At 42.6% G+C, this 13664-nt stretch overlaps 1 protein-coding gene across 3 annotated transcripts in view; it reads left to right on the top strand.

Annotated features, from left to right (window-relative positions):
• Positions 1-277: 277 nt before the first annotated feature.
• Positions 278-13664, top strand: part of NELFA (negative elongation factor complex member A) — a 47545-nt gene continuing 34158 nt past the window's right edge. The window contains exons 1-4 of one of the 3 annotated variants that reach the window (XM_014607723.3): positions 278-574; positions 8563-8734; positions 10228-10389; positions 11322-11411. In XM_014607723.3, coding sequence (XP_014463209.1) covers positions 323-574; positions 8563-8734; positions 10228-10389; positions 11322-11411 — 676 coding nt within the window. In that variant the 5' untranslated portion in view covers positions 278-322. The other 2 variants (XM_006278786.4, XM_014607724.3) reach the window with 2 other exon arrangements.

Genomic DNA, 13664 nt, shown 5'->3' with positions numbered 1-13664 from the left:
CCCGCCTCCCGCCACGTGCGGGAGGACAAGCCCGTGGGGGCTGTCCCGATACTGTCACATGATACTCTCGTCATGTAGCCGCTTCACAGCCTCCCGGCTTGCTTCCCTTAGCAGGGCGCTGCCATATTGCTGTACGGCAACGCCCGGCGCCATTTTGTATCCCTCCCGCTTGGGCGCCGCCATTTTAGATTACGGACAGGCCCCACCCCCTCCCACATCCCTCCCTCCCGTCGGCGCTTGGGCGCCGCCATTTTGGGTGACGAAAAGCGCGGGTCCTCGCCCCCTCCGCCCCTTCTTGCCTCCGCTGAGGTGTCTTCATAAAATGCCCGTGCAGAACCCCCTCTTTTTTCGGCCCGCTCCCAAGATGGCGTCGATGCGGGAGAGCGACACCGGCCTGTGGCTGCACAACAAGCTGGGCTCCACGGACGAGCTGTGGGCGCCGCCCAGCATCGCCTCGCTGCTCACGGCCTCGGTCATCGACAACATCCGCCTCTGCTTCCACGGCCTCTCGTCGCCCGTCAAGCTCAAGCTGCTGCTGGGGATGCTGCACCTGCCCCGCCGCGCCGTGGACGAGGTGAGCCCGGGGCCCGGCCTCGGGCCTCCCCCCGCTTCAGGCAGACTCGTCCCGGACACAAACTGCCCCTGCGTTTCTCCGTAGTAACACGGCAATGTCGGGACTCGTGGGAGAGGTGCAGTTTCTTTTATTAGACCCACGAGATTGTTTTTGGCAAAAAATTATAATAATAATAATACATTTTTAATGGGAAGCTTTTGGGGCACGAACCCCCTTCGTCAGGCACCGGGTGGGGGAGGGGGGGGGAGACGGTCAGAGTTCTCCTGGGTGGAAATGAAAGGTTTGGTTTTTTTTATTGCGGTTTTTTATTTTTATTATTTGGGTTTTACAGAGGGGAAACTGGTCTGGGCAGGCAGTTTATTTCTGCGGTTGGTTTTGTGTGCATTCAAACCGTTTTGGGGGAGGGACACCCCCCCCCCCCCCCCTTGCCTGACTGATGAAGCAGCACGGGTCAGCGGCGAGTGGAGGGAGAAGGGGCCGGTCCCCCCAGCAGGCTGCTTTACTGCTTTACACCCATCCTGCTGCTGCCAGGTTTCGGGTGGTGCTCGTCATGTGCTGCTTTTTAAAACAAGCCGTGTTTAATTTTTCATTTAAAAAAAAAACAACAACTTTTTTTCTTTAGTGTTTGGGAGCGGACCGTTATTTATGTTGTGTGCGTTATGTCTCGCTGAGCGGGCTGTCAGTCTTGATGTATTTTAATACAGGAGAGTGATGACTCCAGGAAAGTGAAAAGCCATCTATATTCACGTTGATTTTAATTGTATAAGTTGTCTGGTGACAACTTCAAGTTTCTCTCCATTCAATTTTCTCTCTGTGAACAAGTTAGCCTCAAATTTGACTTTGTCTCTGTACTTTTGGAGCACTGTACATCTACTTCCTCTGACTCCTTGTATACACGTGTGTACTGGTAAGGTTACAGGAGCACAGCATTGGCACCTGAATATTATGAGATTAGGACCCACATTGCATCAGCTTTGTGCATCTAAACTGTGCATTGTACGTGTAATTGGTGCACCGCGGGTGGTGTACATAGTGAGTCTTTAAATTGTGTGTGCCCTCTGCGTGTCAGGTTGCATTTACACTTCTTTAACGGAAGAGTAAGGCAGTCCCAAGGGGCTCTGTCACTTCACAGAGAAAATATCTGTAACAAACATCATAAACTCTGTAACAAGTATCATGTGACAGAGAATCTCTCACTTTTTAAATGAGTGATGGATTACGTGCGCTTTGTAACGGTGGAATACCTCTTGGACTGATCGTCTAACTACAGTGAAACACGTGGATTATTAGACTGTCTGATGCCCTTTGGTTTTAAAAAGGTTTTTTAGTGGATCATTGGTCCACTTTTTTTTTTTTTCTCCCAGGGAAGGTTAGGCAAGTCCAGACAAGGATATCTCTACAGTCTCCTTTTGGTAGCTTGGTCCTTTGCTTAAGTATTGTGCTTCTTTTTTCTTCTCCCTGATATTTTATATTTTGTAGCTACCATAGTACCTTTCGTTCAGGAGCTCTACTTTTTTACCAGTACTAATGAATTAATATCATCTTAAGGCAGGAATAGATAATCAAGCAGTGTTTTCTTTACCCTATCGTAAACCCCATTACTGCTTGCTTGTCATCACTGACTAGTAAGAATAATTGGTCCCTGGTTTTGTATTTGTAGACAGTTGTCAAATCTATACTCATGGAGTACTTCTTTGGGGTAAACATGGAAGCGTTTGAATGCTTTTTCATGGATTCTGTTTCTTTAAACTTCTTCCTTTTTCTCCTAATGTCTTTTAAGCTAAGCACATTTTTTTCAAATGATGCCTAAAGCTCAGTGCAGTGTTGACTTGAGTTTCTGGTTGGTGTTTTGTTTGTTTTTTTTTGGTCAGAATAATGACATTTATTTACTTTGCACATTGTACTCCTGTTAACCTATGGCATGTGAATTTTTGTGCCAGCATTGCACATACTCGGGTAGAACTATCCTGTGATTATCTTTTTTTTGTTTGTTTTTGATCCTGCCAGAGTAAGAGCAATGTGTGTGTTGCTATCCCTGGAATGTCCTGTGAGGGAGATGGTCCTATCCATCGTAGCTCTGCTGCACAATTGGGGTTTCATGGTCCCCTGGGGTGCTGCAAGATACTTTTAAGGGTGCTGCACAAAGACCTACACATGATTCTCAAGATAATCCCAGAGATATCAAATAGGAATCTATAGTGACAAAACATCCTGATCTGTTGTGGTCTGAGCTTTTTGCAACAGAAGAATTGCTTTATCATTTTTCTGCACTCAAAAAATGAGTGAAAACTATGAGTTTAGCATTTTTCTGAGGGGTGCCTTGATTCTATCAAGGTTGAGAGTCATTGATGTAGAGAAGGGGCATCAAAAATCCACCCTGTGGAGACCTAGGATCTGGCCCATGGGTCTCGGGCTGACCCCTCATGCAACGCATAGTGGCCCTAGCTCTGTATGCTGCATGCAATGCACAAGCTGAACTGGGCACCCAAACTGACACTGACTCTGGGGCTGGTTTGGTGTGAGTGCCACACAGTGTTTGCCTCATGCTCGCCCAATGTACTGTGTGCATTGTGTGAGCCCTGGATCAAGGCTAACTTGCTCTATGCAGCATGTGGGGCTGGACCAGGCACACACTGCATGTGGCACAGGGGGCTGATTGGGGTATATGCTGCATACGGCTCCCTGCTGGACCTGCTCCATGTTCTGACTCTGGGATCAGTCCAAACTGGCCCACAGACCACCCTCATGCACCAAAGCCAGCACTCAGCCTGGCTGGTGCAGGTGCTGCATGCAACATGTTCCCTGTGCCAGCTTCAAGTTTAAGTCCCAGGCTGGGGCTGACACTGCTGCACTTGGCATGCAAGCCTAGTGTGGGGTATGCTCTGTGCGCTGCCTCTGGTGCATAGGGCTGCTTGTGGGCCCAGTCTGGTCTGCAGCTCAGTCCCATACTTCTTATCCAGGCCATGGGGCAAGATGAGTTTGATGCCCCCGTGGTAGAAGGTAGTCAGTGCAGTGCCCCCTCTTGCTAGTCTACTTGAGTGGGGAGACCCTTCACCTTATGCACTCTTCAAAGTTGGAATCAGCACATGTACAAGGTACAAGGGAGCACAAGCACATTGTACTCATGTTGTGTCTCTTACCTCCCTTGAGCTGTGACCCCCAGAAATCTGTGCAGGACAAGGATGGGTTGTGCACTCAGGGTCAGGGGCTGTGCTAGCCTGTTGCCAGCAGGGGGGCTGGGTTGGGGCTGTACTTGGGGAGAGTGAGGCAAGAAGCAGCGCTGGGAGGTGGGCTACAGGGTGGCTATGGCAAATTTTAGGATGGCTGTAGCCCACTCTGTAAACTGCCCCCACCCATCCTGAGCGCAGCCTTAGGGCAACCCCCCCCCCCCCCCCCGAAGAGGCCACAGCAGGCAGCCCACCCTCACCCCATGCACAAATCTGGGGGACACATGCCCCCTATGTCTCCTCCAGGGTGCGTTTAGCACAGGGATCTCCCCCTCCACCATGTCCCCCCAGACAAGCCATTTGCAGGTCTATCTTGTGCCCTGCCCTGGCTGGGCAGCGCTTGCCCCTGCACCAGCCCCATTCCCTCCCTCACCATAGGGACCTCCATCTGCTCCCCTCCCCATGCCCCTCCCGTCCCACATACTTACCAGCCGGAAGCTGCTCTCCAAGCTGCCGGGCTGCATATCGGCAATCAGATCAGTATCAGCCATCAGTATCAACCAAAAAAGGCTTTATCGGTGCACTGCTAATTTATAGCGCGTGCACACACGTGTAGTTGATGCTTTCTGTCTTTGTATCATTTACATATAATACTGGCATACTTATTACTTACTACATTTTTTGGTTAAATGAAAATGCTGCATCAGTTTCTTTTGTACTGACACAGAGCCATTACAACATGTCAGGTTTCATAACTAGTTGTGAATCCACTTTATAATGTTTAGTCCACAGCGCTCTAGAGCAAGAGCTCCAAAAGGGCTTCTTCCAAAACATTCTTACTTCTTCTTTTTTCTCCTCTTCTTTTCTTTAACCCCAAATGTTTGTTTACTCATAGTGTTCATTGTGGTTTAATACAAGTGAAAATTAGTTTCATTTTTCTCATTTTGTTTAAATTAAAGCTTTACAGTATTGTTTTACATCCAAAACTGAAATAGGAGAGGTATACATTTGATTTGTTAGCAGACTTTTCTGGAGAAACATTTGGCTGCCTGTGCAAATTACTGTTGGCACCTTGTTTTTCTGTATACCAATTTCATACCTTTTTAAAGCTGTTTTTGCTAAACACTTGCATTTCAGATGAGGTGTGCAAGGAGAACTGACAAAATTTGTTGGGCCTGACCTTAACATCTTCAATACTCTTAATTACATTAGTTTGTGGTTCTCTGGAAAGTAAAAATGGCATGGATTTTTGTGAGTGATATGAATGCATTACTTTTGAAAGTTTGTCTAAGTTTATTACAGCTATGTTGCTGGTCCAGTAAAATATATTGCCCACAAAAAATCCTTGCCTCTCACTTCCTGGACCATCACAGCTACAACATCACTCCAACGCTACTTAAAAATGAGGACACTCATCACAACAGTGTGCTCAGTTTGCAAATAAAAGTTAACTTTTTTTTTACCTGCTGGCCCTGTAAGCTCAACCTGGGATCAGGTTCTTCCTGATCAAAACAAGAAAAGGCTAGACTTTGACACAGGCTGTGAGGGAATGTAGGAAACAGCTTAAGAAGAACAGACAGAATGTGGGGAAGTGTTAGAAACTTGCCAAACAAAAATCACTAGTTCAGTTGGACTAATGTTAAACCTAGCAGAAAGTAGATGTGTTTATCAGGTTTTTGGGGGCCTTTTTACCATATTACTTAAACCTGCAGAAAGGTTTGTTGACTATACAGTTGTTACATTTACAGGCCCTGAAAGTCCCCATTTTAAAGTTTTAGAATTCGTGTGGGGGGTGGGAGGTGAAAATGTAGACTGGCATCCTCAAGTATTTTATCCTTTCTTTCTGCTCCCACTTCATTCTTTTGTTAGCTGTAGTGGAAATCACTTCTGATGGATTTGTAGGGAAAATGCCATTTTTCCTTCTTACCCTTTAGTCTACTTGTGTTTCATTGCGAAGTATGAGTTTTAGCCATGCTGGGAAAGAATAGGAGGTATAGTGGAGGTTTAAGGGCTATAAATTCCCGGAAACAGATTCTGTCCATAGTATTAATAGTAATTAAATTGGGGAATGAAACAGGTTTGTGGTAGAAGGGAGGCACTGTGTAAGAAGCAGCAAAATCAAAAGGACCATCAGCAATTGACTTTATTTTTGAGGTCTGAAGGTGTTTTCAGAGAGGAATGGAGAACAGAAAGTCAAGTTAATAGTCTAAAGAGAGCAAAGAAACACATCAGCATGAAGCAAGTGAAATGTTTGCATAAGAGGGGTCCCGTTCTAAATCAATAAAGGGAAGGAAATGCAGATTGAAGGCTGAAAATCTGTCTTTGATAACTTGCCATGTTTGAATACCTGCAAACATTGCAATACATATTGTACAATTTACAGTGTTAAACGCAATTGGAGATGGAAAAGGCCAAGTCTCCATATTAGGTCTGCATTTCCATGCATAAAATCTCTAATGTTAATATTGTATGTTGCCAGTGACTTAATAGTTATCAGCTAGTTTTTGTTCTGTTTGTCTTATGGCCTGGTATGCACAACTACCTGAAGCCACATCTCCGTTCTGTTAAAGGTTGGATAGATTGAGGCAGGTTAATTTTTAACCTTTAAACAAATCTTACAACAAAACAAAACCAAAAAAAAACTTAAAAAGTCCAACTTTCAGCTTGTACTTCATAGCCTGAGCTATCTATAAATGAAGAACTAAAATGTTAAATTAAAAAAAAATCATTGTGTGAAGTGTCAGTAATGTGGATGTTGTTTAGGTTGGGTCTGTTGCTACTGGCTAAGAATATGGGAAGCATATGTTTCAGCTGTTTTAAAGGGGAGGGGAAGCTTTGTCCTCTAGTGTGCACGTTGGCTATTGCTCTGTAACTATTCTATCTTCCCGAGCCATTGTGTTATAAGTAGGGGTCTACCTAAATCATGGGAACTAAATTTTCACAGGCTGGTCATGGCATAAATAGCACATTCTGGAGATGTTTCCTGAATGTGCTCTGACGACCCTGCCCCTCAGTGCTGGTTGGTTGGCAGAGAGGCCTGGCAGGGGGTGCACCATCTTGCCTGCTGGCTGCCCTTCATGTGGCCCTGCCCCTTGACACCATTTGGTGGAGAGACCCCGGTGGAGGGACGGGGGGGGGGGGGGCAGCCCCATCTTGTCTGCTGCCCTTTGTGTTGCCTCACCAGCTGGCGCCACCCCAGCCCCCAGACTGGGCTGCCACAGCAGCAGCAAGGTTTACTGGCTCCCATTGGGGAGCTAGCACTTTATTAAATGTTTTAAGTTGATTTAGCAGTTTCTGCAGAATTGCAAATTGAGTGGACATTGAGTTGTAAGTGAGCTAAATTGTGTGAAATTTGACCTTGAATGAAGCAGGGTTAAAGTTGAAACAGTTTTGCTTTCCTTGTGCCATTACAGCAGAGATTCCCAACCACCAGGCCATGGCCCAAAGGGTTGGCTGCCAGGTCGTGGCACGAGCTTTAACCACTGCTAGCAACAGTTGTATGCCCAGGCCACGCCCACATCATGCTGATTGGCTGGGCAAGAATATCGTCACTTGGCCAGTGTGACTTTAGCTTTTGAAATTGGACTGCGGTAACTGTGGCTAGTCACTTCTGTATCAGAGAGACTGCCGTAGCTACTAATGTCTGGCTTGTCTCCTCCTTGTATCCTCAGCAGCTAGCTAGGTAATGTTAGCCAGCTGGCAATGTGTATGTATGAATTTTAGTTATTGTCATCTCCTTTACTGATGATGTTCCTGATGTACCTCGCAACCTCCCCTCCCCCCTGCCACATAAATTAAATTTAAATATGTAAATTAAATTGTTTCTATACCCGGTCTGCCAACATTCTTTGAGTGAGTTTGCCGGTCCATAGTATAAAAAAAAGATTGGAAACCACTGCACTTCAGAATCATACAGATGTAACAGCTTATTGGTATTGGCTAATATTGTTGCATCTTCCAGTATGATAATACATGTTTTGATTAGCAACCAAAAGCATAGTGTAATAACTTTCCCACTACAGTGTTATGAATTCTCTCTTCTTTTCCAAGCTTCTCCCCTCCCCACAAATAAGTTTTCAAAATAGCTTTTATTCTTAACTTTGTGGCAAAAATCTTGTAACATAGTTTACAGGAAGCCAAGCAGTGGGCGTTTTTTGGCAAATCGTTTATTGGCCAAAATACATTTTTGGTCACCTCGAGTTATAATAAATTTGGATTGATTACAACCTGAATATTTCAGTTTAATGAAAAAATTAAAAGGGCTTGAGTACTATCCACATGCTGGAGGTGGGGTGTGCCCCACTTTAATCTAGGCGTGTCCTAGGGTGAAAAGGGGACCTTAGCCCAAATTGAATCTGGCAAAAAAAAAAAAAAAAGGGGGGGTGGGGGGAATTTGAGTTGAGGCTTCCCATATTGCAGATGAATAACCTCATTGCTTAGCTGCCAGATATGTTATGACTCCGAAATGTGAGCTCTAGGGCGTAAGGGGACTAGAACCAGCACTGTTTACATCTGGAAATAACATCAGCAGTCAAGTTTTGGCTGAATGTGTTCAGTACTTTTTCCCATTTGAAACTTTTGGTGAAAAGATTCTTGAATTTTGGGAAGACTTGAAACACATTTTTAATTCTTTGTCAGTGGCTTAGGTCTAGTCTCGGGGTTTTATGCATTTATTCTGGGGTATAAAAATGCCTATTAGGCTCCCATAGGAAGTAATGTGCTGTGCATGTTTTTGCTGGTATCTGAATACATTTCCTAATACAAAGCAACTTGCTGAAGACTGTTGCCAATTGGTTGATTTTCTTTTTTCTTTTTTGTTAGATGAAAGGTGCACTGACTGAAATTATCCAGCTCGCTACCTTGGATTCAGACCCCTGGGTCTTAATGGTAGCTGATATTTTAAAATCCTTTCCAGATACTGGCTCCCTTAACCTTGATCTTGAAGAACAGAATCCCAATGTTCAAGATATTTTAGGAGAACTTAGAGAAAAAGGTAAGCTATTGCTTTCTGCTTAGGTATTTGGCCTGAAAATACAAAATCTGACAAATCCATTCAAAACATGATGGATAAAATCCTGGCTTTTGTGACTTCAAACCTAGATTTCGCTCCGTATGTTCTGGATTCTACAGTGAAGCAGCAAATATAGGTTTAATCCTTGTTGATAGGTTCAGTTTCATTTGAAATGCAAGGAATGATCACCTGAGCTTGAATTGGAGTAAATCTAACATATGAAAATATCAGCTAGCTTGTACTAAATGTATATCTTGTGTTTGCTTTTTCCTCCTGTTTGTTTTTGTACTGAGGGAGTTCGTTTTCTACTTAGGACATACATATATGTACATTTTAAAAAACAGTTGAACTTAGAACTGCCATGTTATAGGGTCCGTTGTCCATCTGTCCGTGGTTCCTAAAGCATAGTATAATGTCTACTCTGAGGCTCTGATCCTATAATGGACTTTGTGGGCAGACTTGCATGGAAGGAGCCAACTATTGGGCCACATGAATAGGCTATATCTACCCTTTCAGCTCTTAGGAAGTCTCCCACTGATGCAGCTCCACTGATAGTAACAGGAGTCCCCTGTGGTTCAGTGATGGACTCCTTGTCTACCATACAGGAGACCTGGGTTCGAGTCCCAGACACTTCTACAACTACAGCCTTGGAAGCACCAAATATCTGGATTTAGTCTGGTCTTTGGATTCTGTCTCGGTAGCCTAAAGGGAGGGTGAAAAGTTTGGGCAGCCTCCACTCCTGCAAAAAATCCTGCCCAGGCATATGCATCAAAGGTCTGGGTGGCCCTTATGCATACACCATGATCCAGGAGGATCAGCAGTTGTTACTGATGGTAACAGCAGTGGCAGTGCTAGCATAGACTAATTTTGCAGTTTTAATCAGATATAGATTTCTTGATGGTAAAACTGTTTAAGCTATGTGTGTGATAGTACTGCCGTAGTTACTTTAGCAAGGGATGCTATACAGTTGTTGGTACTAGCTGCTACTGTAGAAATGTTGGGGGGATTTTAATGGACAGAAATGGTCTTTGGGCCCTACAATGGAGTAGGTTAATAGCAAAACTCCTTGGAGATGGAACTCTGCATTTTTTCAAAACAGAAGTGTGTCCTTTTACTAGTTCCAGTAATTTGTTGGCATTTTGTGGCTGACCAAGCTGCTTGTACTTTTGAGATGTCTGAGAGTTAAACCTCAGCTTCTTTTAAGTCTTTGTTCTCTGCAAAAAGACTCTTAAAATGGCTTTATATTTAACAAGGCAAATCTTGCTGTACTTTTCTCCACCTTGGCAACAGGGTTACTAGAACATAAATTAATTGGCAGGTTTCTGGACCTCTGATGGCATAAAATGGTAGTTAGCCTTGCTATTTGAGTAGGTATTCCGAAGTTTAAAACCCCCTTTGCAAAACTATGTAATGGTCTTGTAATCAGCTGTAGAAGAGGCATTTATACCCACGTGTATTGTTAATTCTTTACACAGTAAGCGAATGTGAAACTTCAGCTATGTTGCCGTTGGAATGCCAGTACTTAAACAAAAATGCCTTGACAACACTTGCTGGGCCACTTACTCCCCCAGTGAAACATTTCCAGCTGAAAAGGAAACCCAAAAGTGCCACTCTCCGAGCAGAACTCTTACAGAAGTGTAAGTACTATCCCAGCTAGTTAATCAAATATTTATGCAAACTGGTTGGTAAAAGGAAAGTGCAGAATTCTGTTTTATTCTTCAGTTCAGGAATGTACATTGTATGTTCCCTTCTTAATAAGGTTATGCATCAGTTTGTGTAAAACTGCATCATAGCAAACTAAAAGCAGGTGTGAGCCTAACCAAACCATTTGGGTAATTACTGAATTAATGTGCTTTTGTAGTTTTAAAATGGTATTTAGATTTCAAAGTTCACAAGATTTGTTTGTTTTGATAACAAAGTTGCATACACTGTGTTACATATAATAGTCAGTTGTAGAAACTTGCTAGGGAAAGCCTTCATTAAGATTCTTGCCACAAAAAAAATGAAATCGCAATGTAACTGAGCTTTATGTTGCCATATGTTTTTGCAACAGGGAGCATAGGCAGTAAGCACGTACTTTCCTGTGCTCAGTAGGCTTATTGAGGATGAAATCCAAGAGGATTTTCACTAACAAAAAGGCAGAAAAAATAGTCTTAACTCCTTTAACTGGCTGAACTTAAAATATTTTGCTGCATGCACATAGCACTCTGTAGCAATTCATGTATACCTTGTGACCTGATTAGTCAGTTTGAGTGGAAAATATCAGTATGTGTAGCTTGAATAAACTTCTATTTATCTCTTCTGCTTTTTCCTATCAAGCAGATTGTGTTACTCTAATTCAGACAATCTTATTAGCTGCACGAGCCCTCTTAATTCTGCTTTTTACTAGTATTTTATTATGTGATTAACAATTGAAACAGGTCACCAGCATTTGATTAAAAATAATTTTCATTATGAAAGATTAGGATTGTCTACACTAGACTAAACTTCAGAAGGCTCTTATGTAGGAAATATAGTTGTGTATGTTTCAGTGAAGATTTTGTAATAATTATAGCTTCTCTCCTTTTAGCAACCGAAACGGCACAACAGCTCAAGAAGACTGCAGGAGTGCCTTTCCACGCCAAAGGGAGGGGGCTGGTCAAAAAAATAGATACAACAAGTATGACTCATTATTATTATTACTTGGTTGAGAAAAATGTATCTGGTTCATGTTTAGGCAAAATGCAATGCACTTTTGCTTTTATTTTAAAGTGTCTCTCTGTGAAGTCAGACAAGGTTCCTTGGGTGAATTTGATATTTTTTATTAGACCAACCCAAATAGTTGGAGAATAGTTATTAAGCAAGCTTTCGGGTTCAAAAACCCTTCGTCAGGCTAAGGAAGTTTCAGCAGTTGGTGTGTGCTCTTCCTGGATGGATGTGAAGTCACAGCATTTCTGTTTTCCCTGCTTAAATGTTTCCAACATCTTGTTTTAAAGGAATAAGTTTTCCCTTACTTGGTCAGTACATTTACAGCACTGCCAAAAATATAGGGTTAAATGGTACCATTAAGGAAGAGGTAGTTTGTAAGTGGCACAGTTCTAGGAGTAAATTAAGTTCTTTCTTGTTCCAGGAGATAGCAGTTGGAGTTACACTTTTACAGCTTTTGTAACAAGTTAATGGCTTACACTTCTGTTTCCTTCCCTTCAGTCCCTGACATTTTACTCTGGCTACTGAGCTGGGGAAAAAGCCTAAAGTCTGTCCAGCTCTGCTGTCATTTCATAGAACAGGATAATACTCTGAGCTGAACCCAAGATGCAGCTAAGCAAAGGGATGGTATTTCTTACCTGGTTTGTCAAACCTGATAGTCATTCTGGTTAGCTATACCAAGGAGGAATTTCAAATTATTCCACAAGAAAAGTTCACTGTTTCTTTAAAAATACAGAAAGGGGGAAAAATACTACTGTATTTTATTGCAGTACTTAAAATAGGCTATAAGTATAAAATATATTTATCAAGAACTATGTACAATTCTTTGTCATAAAGGAAATTATACTTAAAAGCTGCATTATCAGCTCTGTCAAACTAGCAAAATGCGAAGTGTGCCTGCCTCTTGCATTCAACAGTTATGGTATTTGTAGTAGTTGCTTGTAATGTAAAGGTGCATACATGATTTCTGTTGATGTGCTGCTGCATATATTTCAGTGGGGCAGTAGCACTCCCACAGTTGAAAGGAAATCCTGGGGGAACTTTCACAGGGGTGCAAAAAGTCTGCAGGATAAGCTGTGGTATGTTCCAGGAAGCAAGGGATGATGAAGACTCCTTCAGAAAGGTTTCCTTTAGATGAGTGCCATCACTGTTAAATGTGAAAGAATGTTTGGGATGCCTATTTATAGTGTTTTATTACTGTTCAGTATTTATCACTGTTGAAACACTACTGGATATGAAAACATACTAAGGCCCATCACAACCTTTCATGCATTCAGGAGGTTATTAAAGCCAGAAGCAGCTTCAACCACACAAGTTCTTCCGTAGCTTCCACTCAGCCTTTCCTGCCCTTGGTGTCTGACACTGAGGTTCCCCAGTGCTATGTTGGGGAATGTAGGAGACCAATACTAACCATGTCATAACCAAGGTATAAGGCACTCTGTTATACCAAGTCGTGAATGTGATTTCAGCAAATGCAGAACACTTCCAATTGAAAGGGTTGCAACAGCCAGATGCGCCATACTCTTTTAATCTCCAGATTGATGCATCTTTAGGGCTTTGCTTAACAAAGATAAATGGATAAGGAGTTCTTGGTAGAGTGAGAACTTCAAGACTTCAACATAAAAGCCAGTCTGTTTTGGCATAGAACAAATTCGTCTCAGTGGAAATCTGTGGAGTTATGGCATAAAAGGAATGACTCAGCAAGGTTGAATTGGGCCCCTAATATGTATATTTTAGTATATTGCCATAAGGGTACTCTAAAAGAGAAATGTTTACAGCAAAAAGTATTCCTATACCTTATCTTGGTGGACTCAAAGTATGGAAAATGTAAATTCAGTCAAGGCTTGTGACTTATAGTACCTGTATGAAAAGGGTATCCAGAGTATAAATGAAGATGTTTTTCTCTGTACATGTCAAAATTGAAACAATTCCAGTGAAAGTCTGGTGTGTTTTGCTTGAATGTACTAAAAATACGATGTCAATTTGCCATAGTATCTCCCCTTTCCCTACTTCTGTTTTATTCTGTTTTTAACCTGAACGAAGTAGACTAGTAAGTGTTTTATATGCTGTGTTTCTAATATAACTTGTGGTGGTTACTTTATCCTTAAACTTTAAAATGAATATAAACTATGGAGTGGCCTCCTCAGTCTCTTCTTTGGTGCATGTACAGGTAACCTCTGTACAGTCAATTGGGTTCAAAAGCCTTTAAGAAGTCAGCGCATTTATT

This window comes from Alligator mississippiensis, chromosome 2 (assembly GCF_030867095.1).
Source record: "Alligator mississippiensis isolate rAllMis1 chromosome 2, rAllMis1, whole genome shotgun sequence".
Taxonomy (NCBI): domain Eukaryota; kingdom Metazoa; phylum Chordata; order Crocodylia; family Alligatoridae; genus Alligator; species Alligator mississippiensis.
This window is presented reverse-complemented; position numbering and strand designations above follow the sequence as displayed.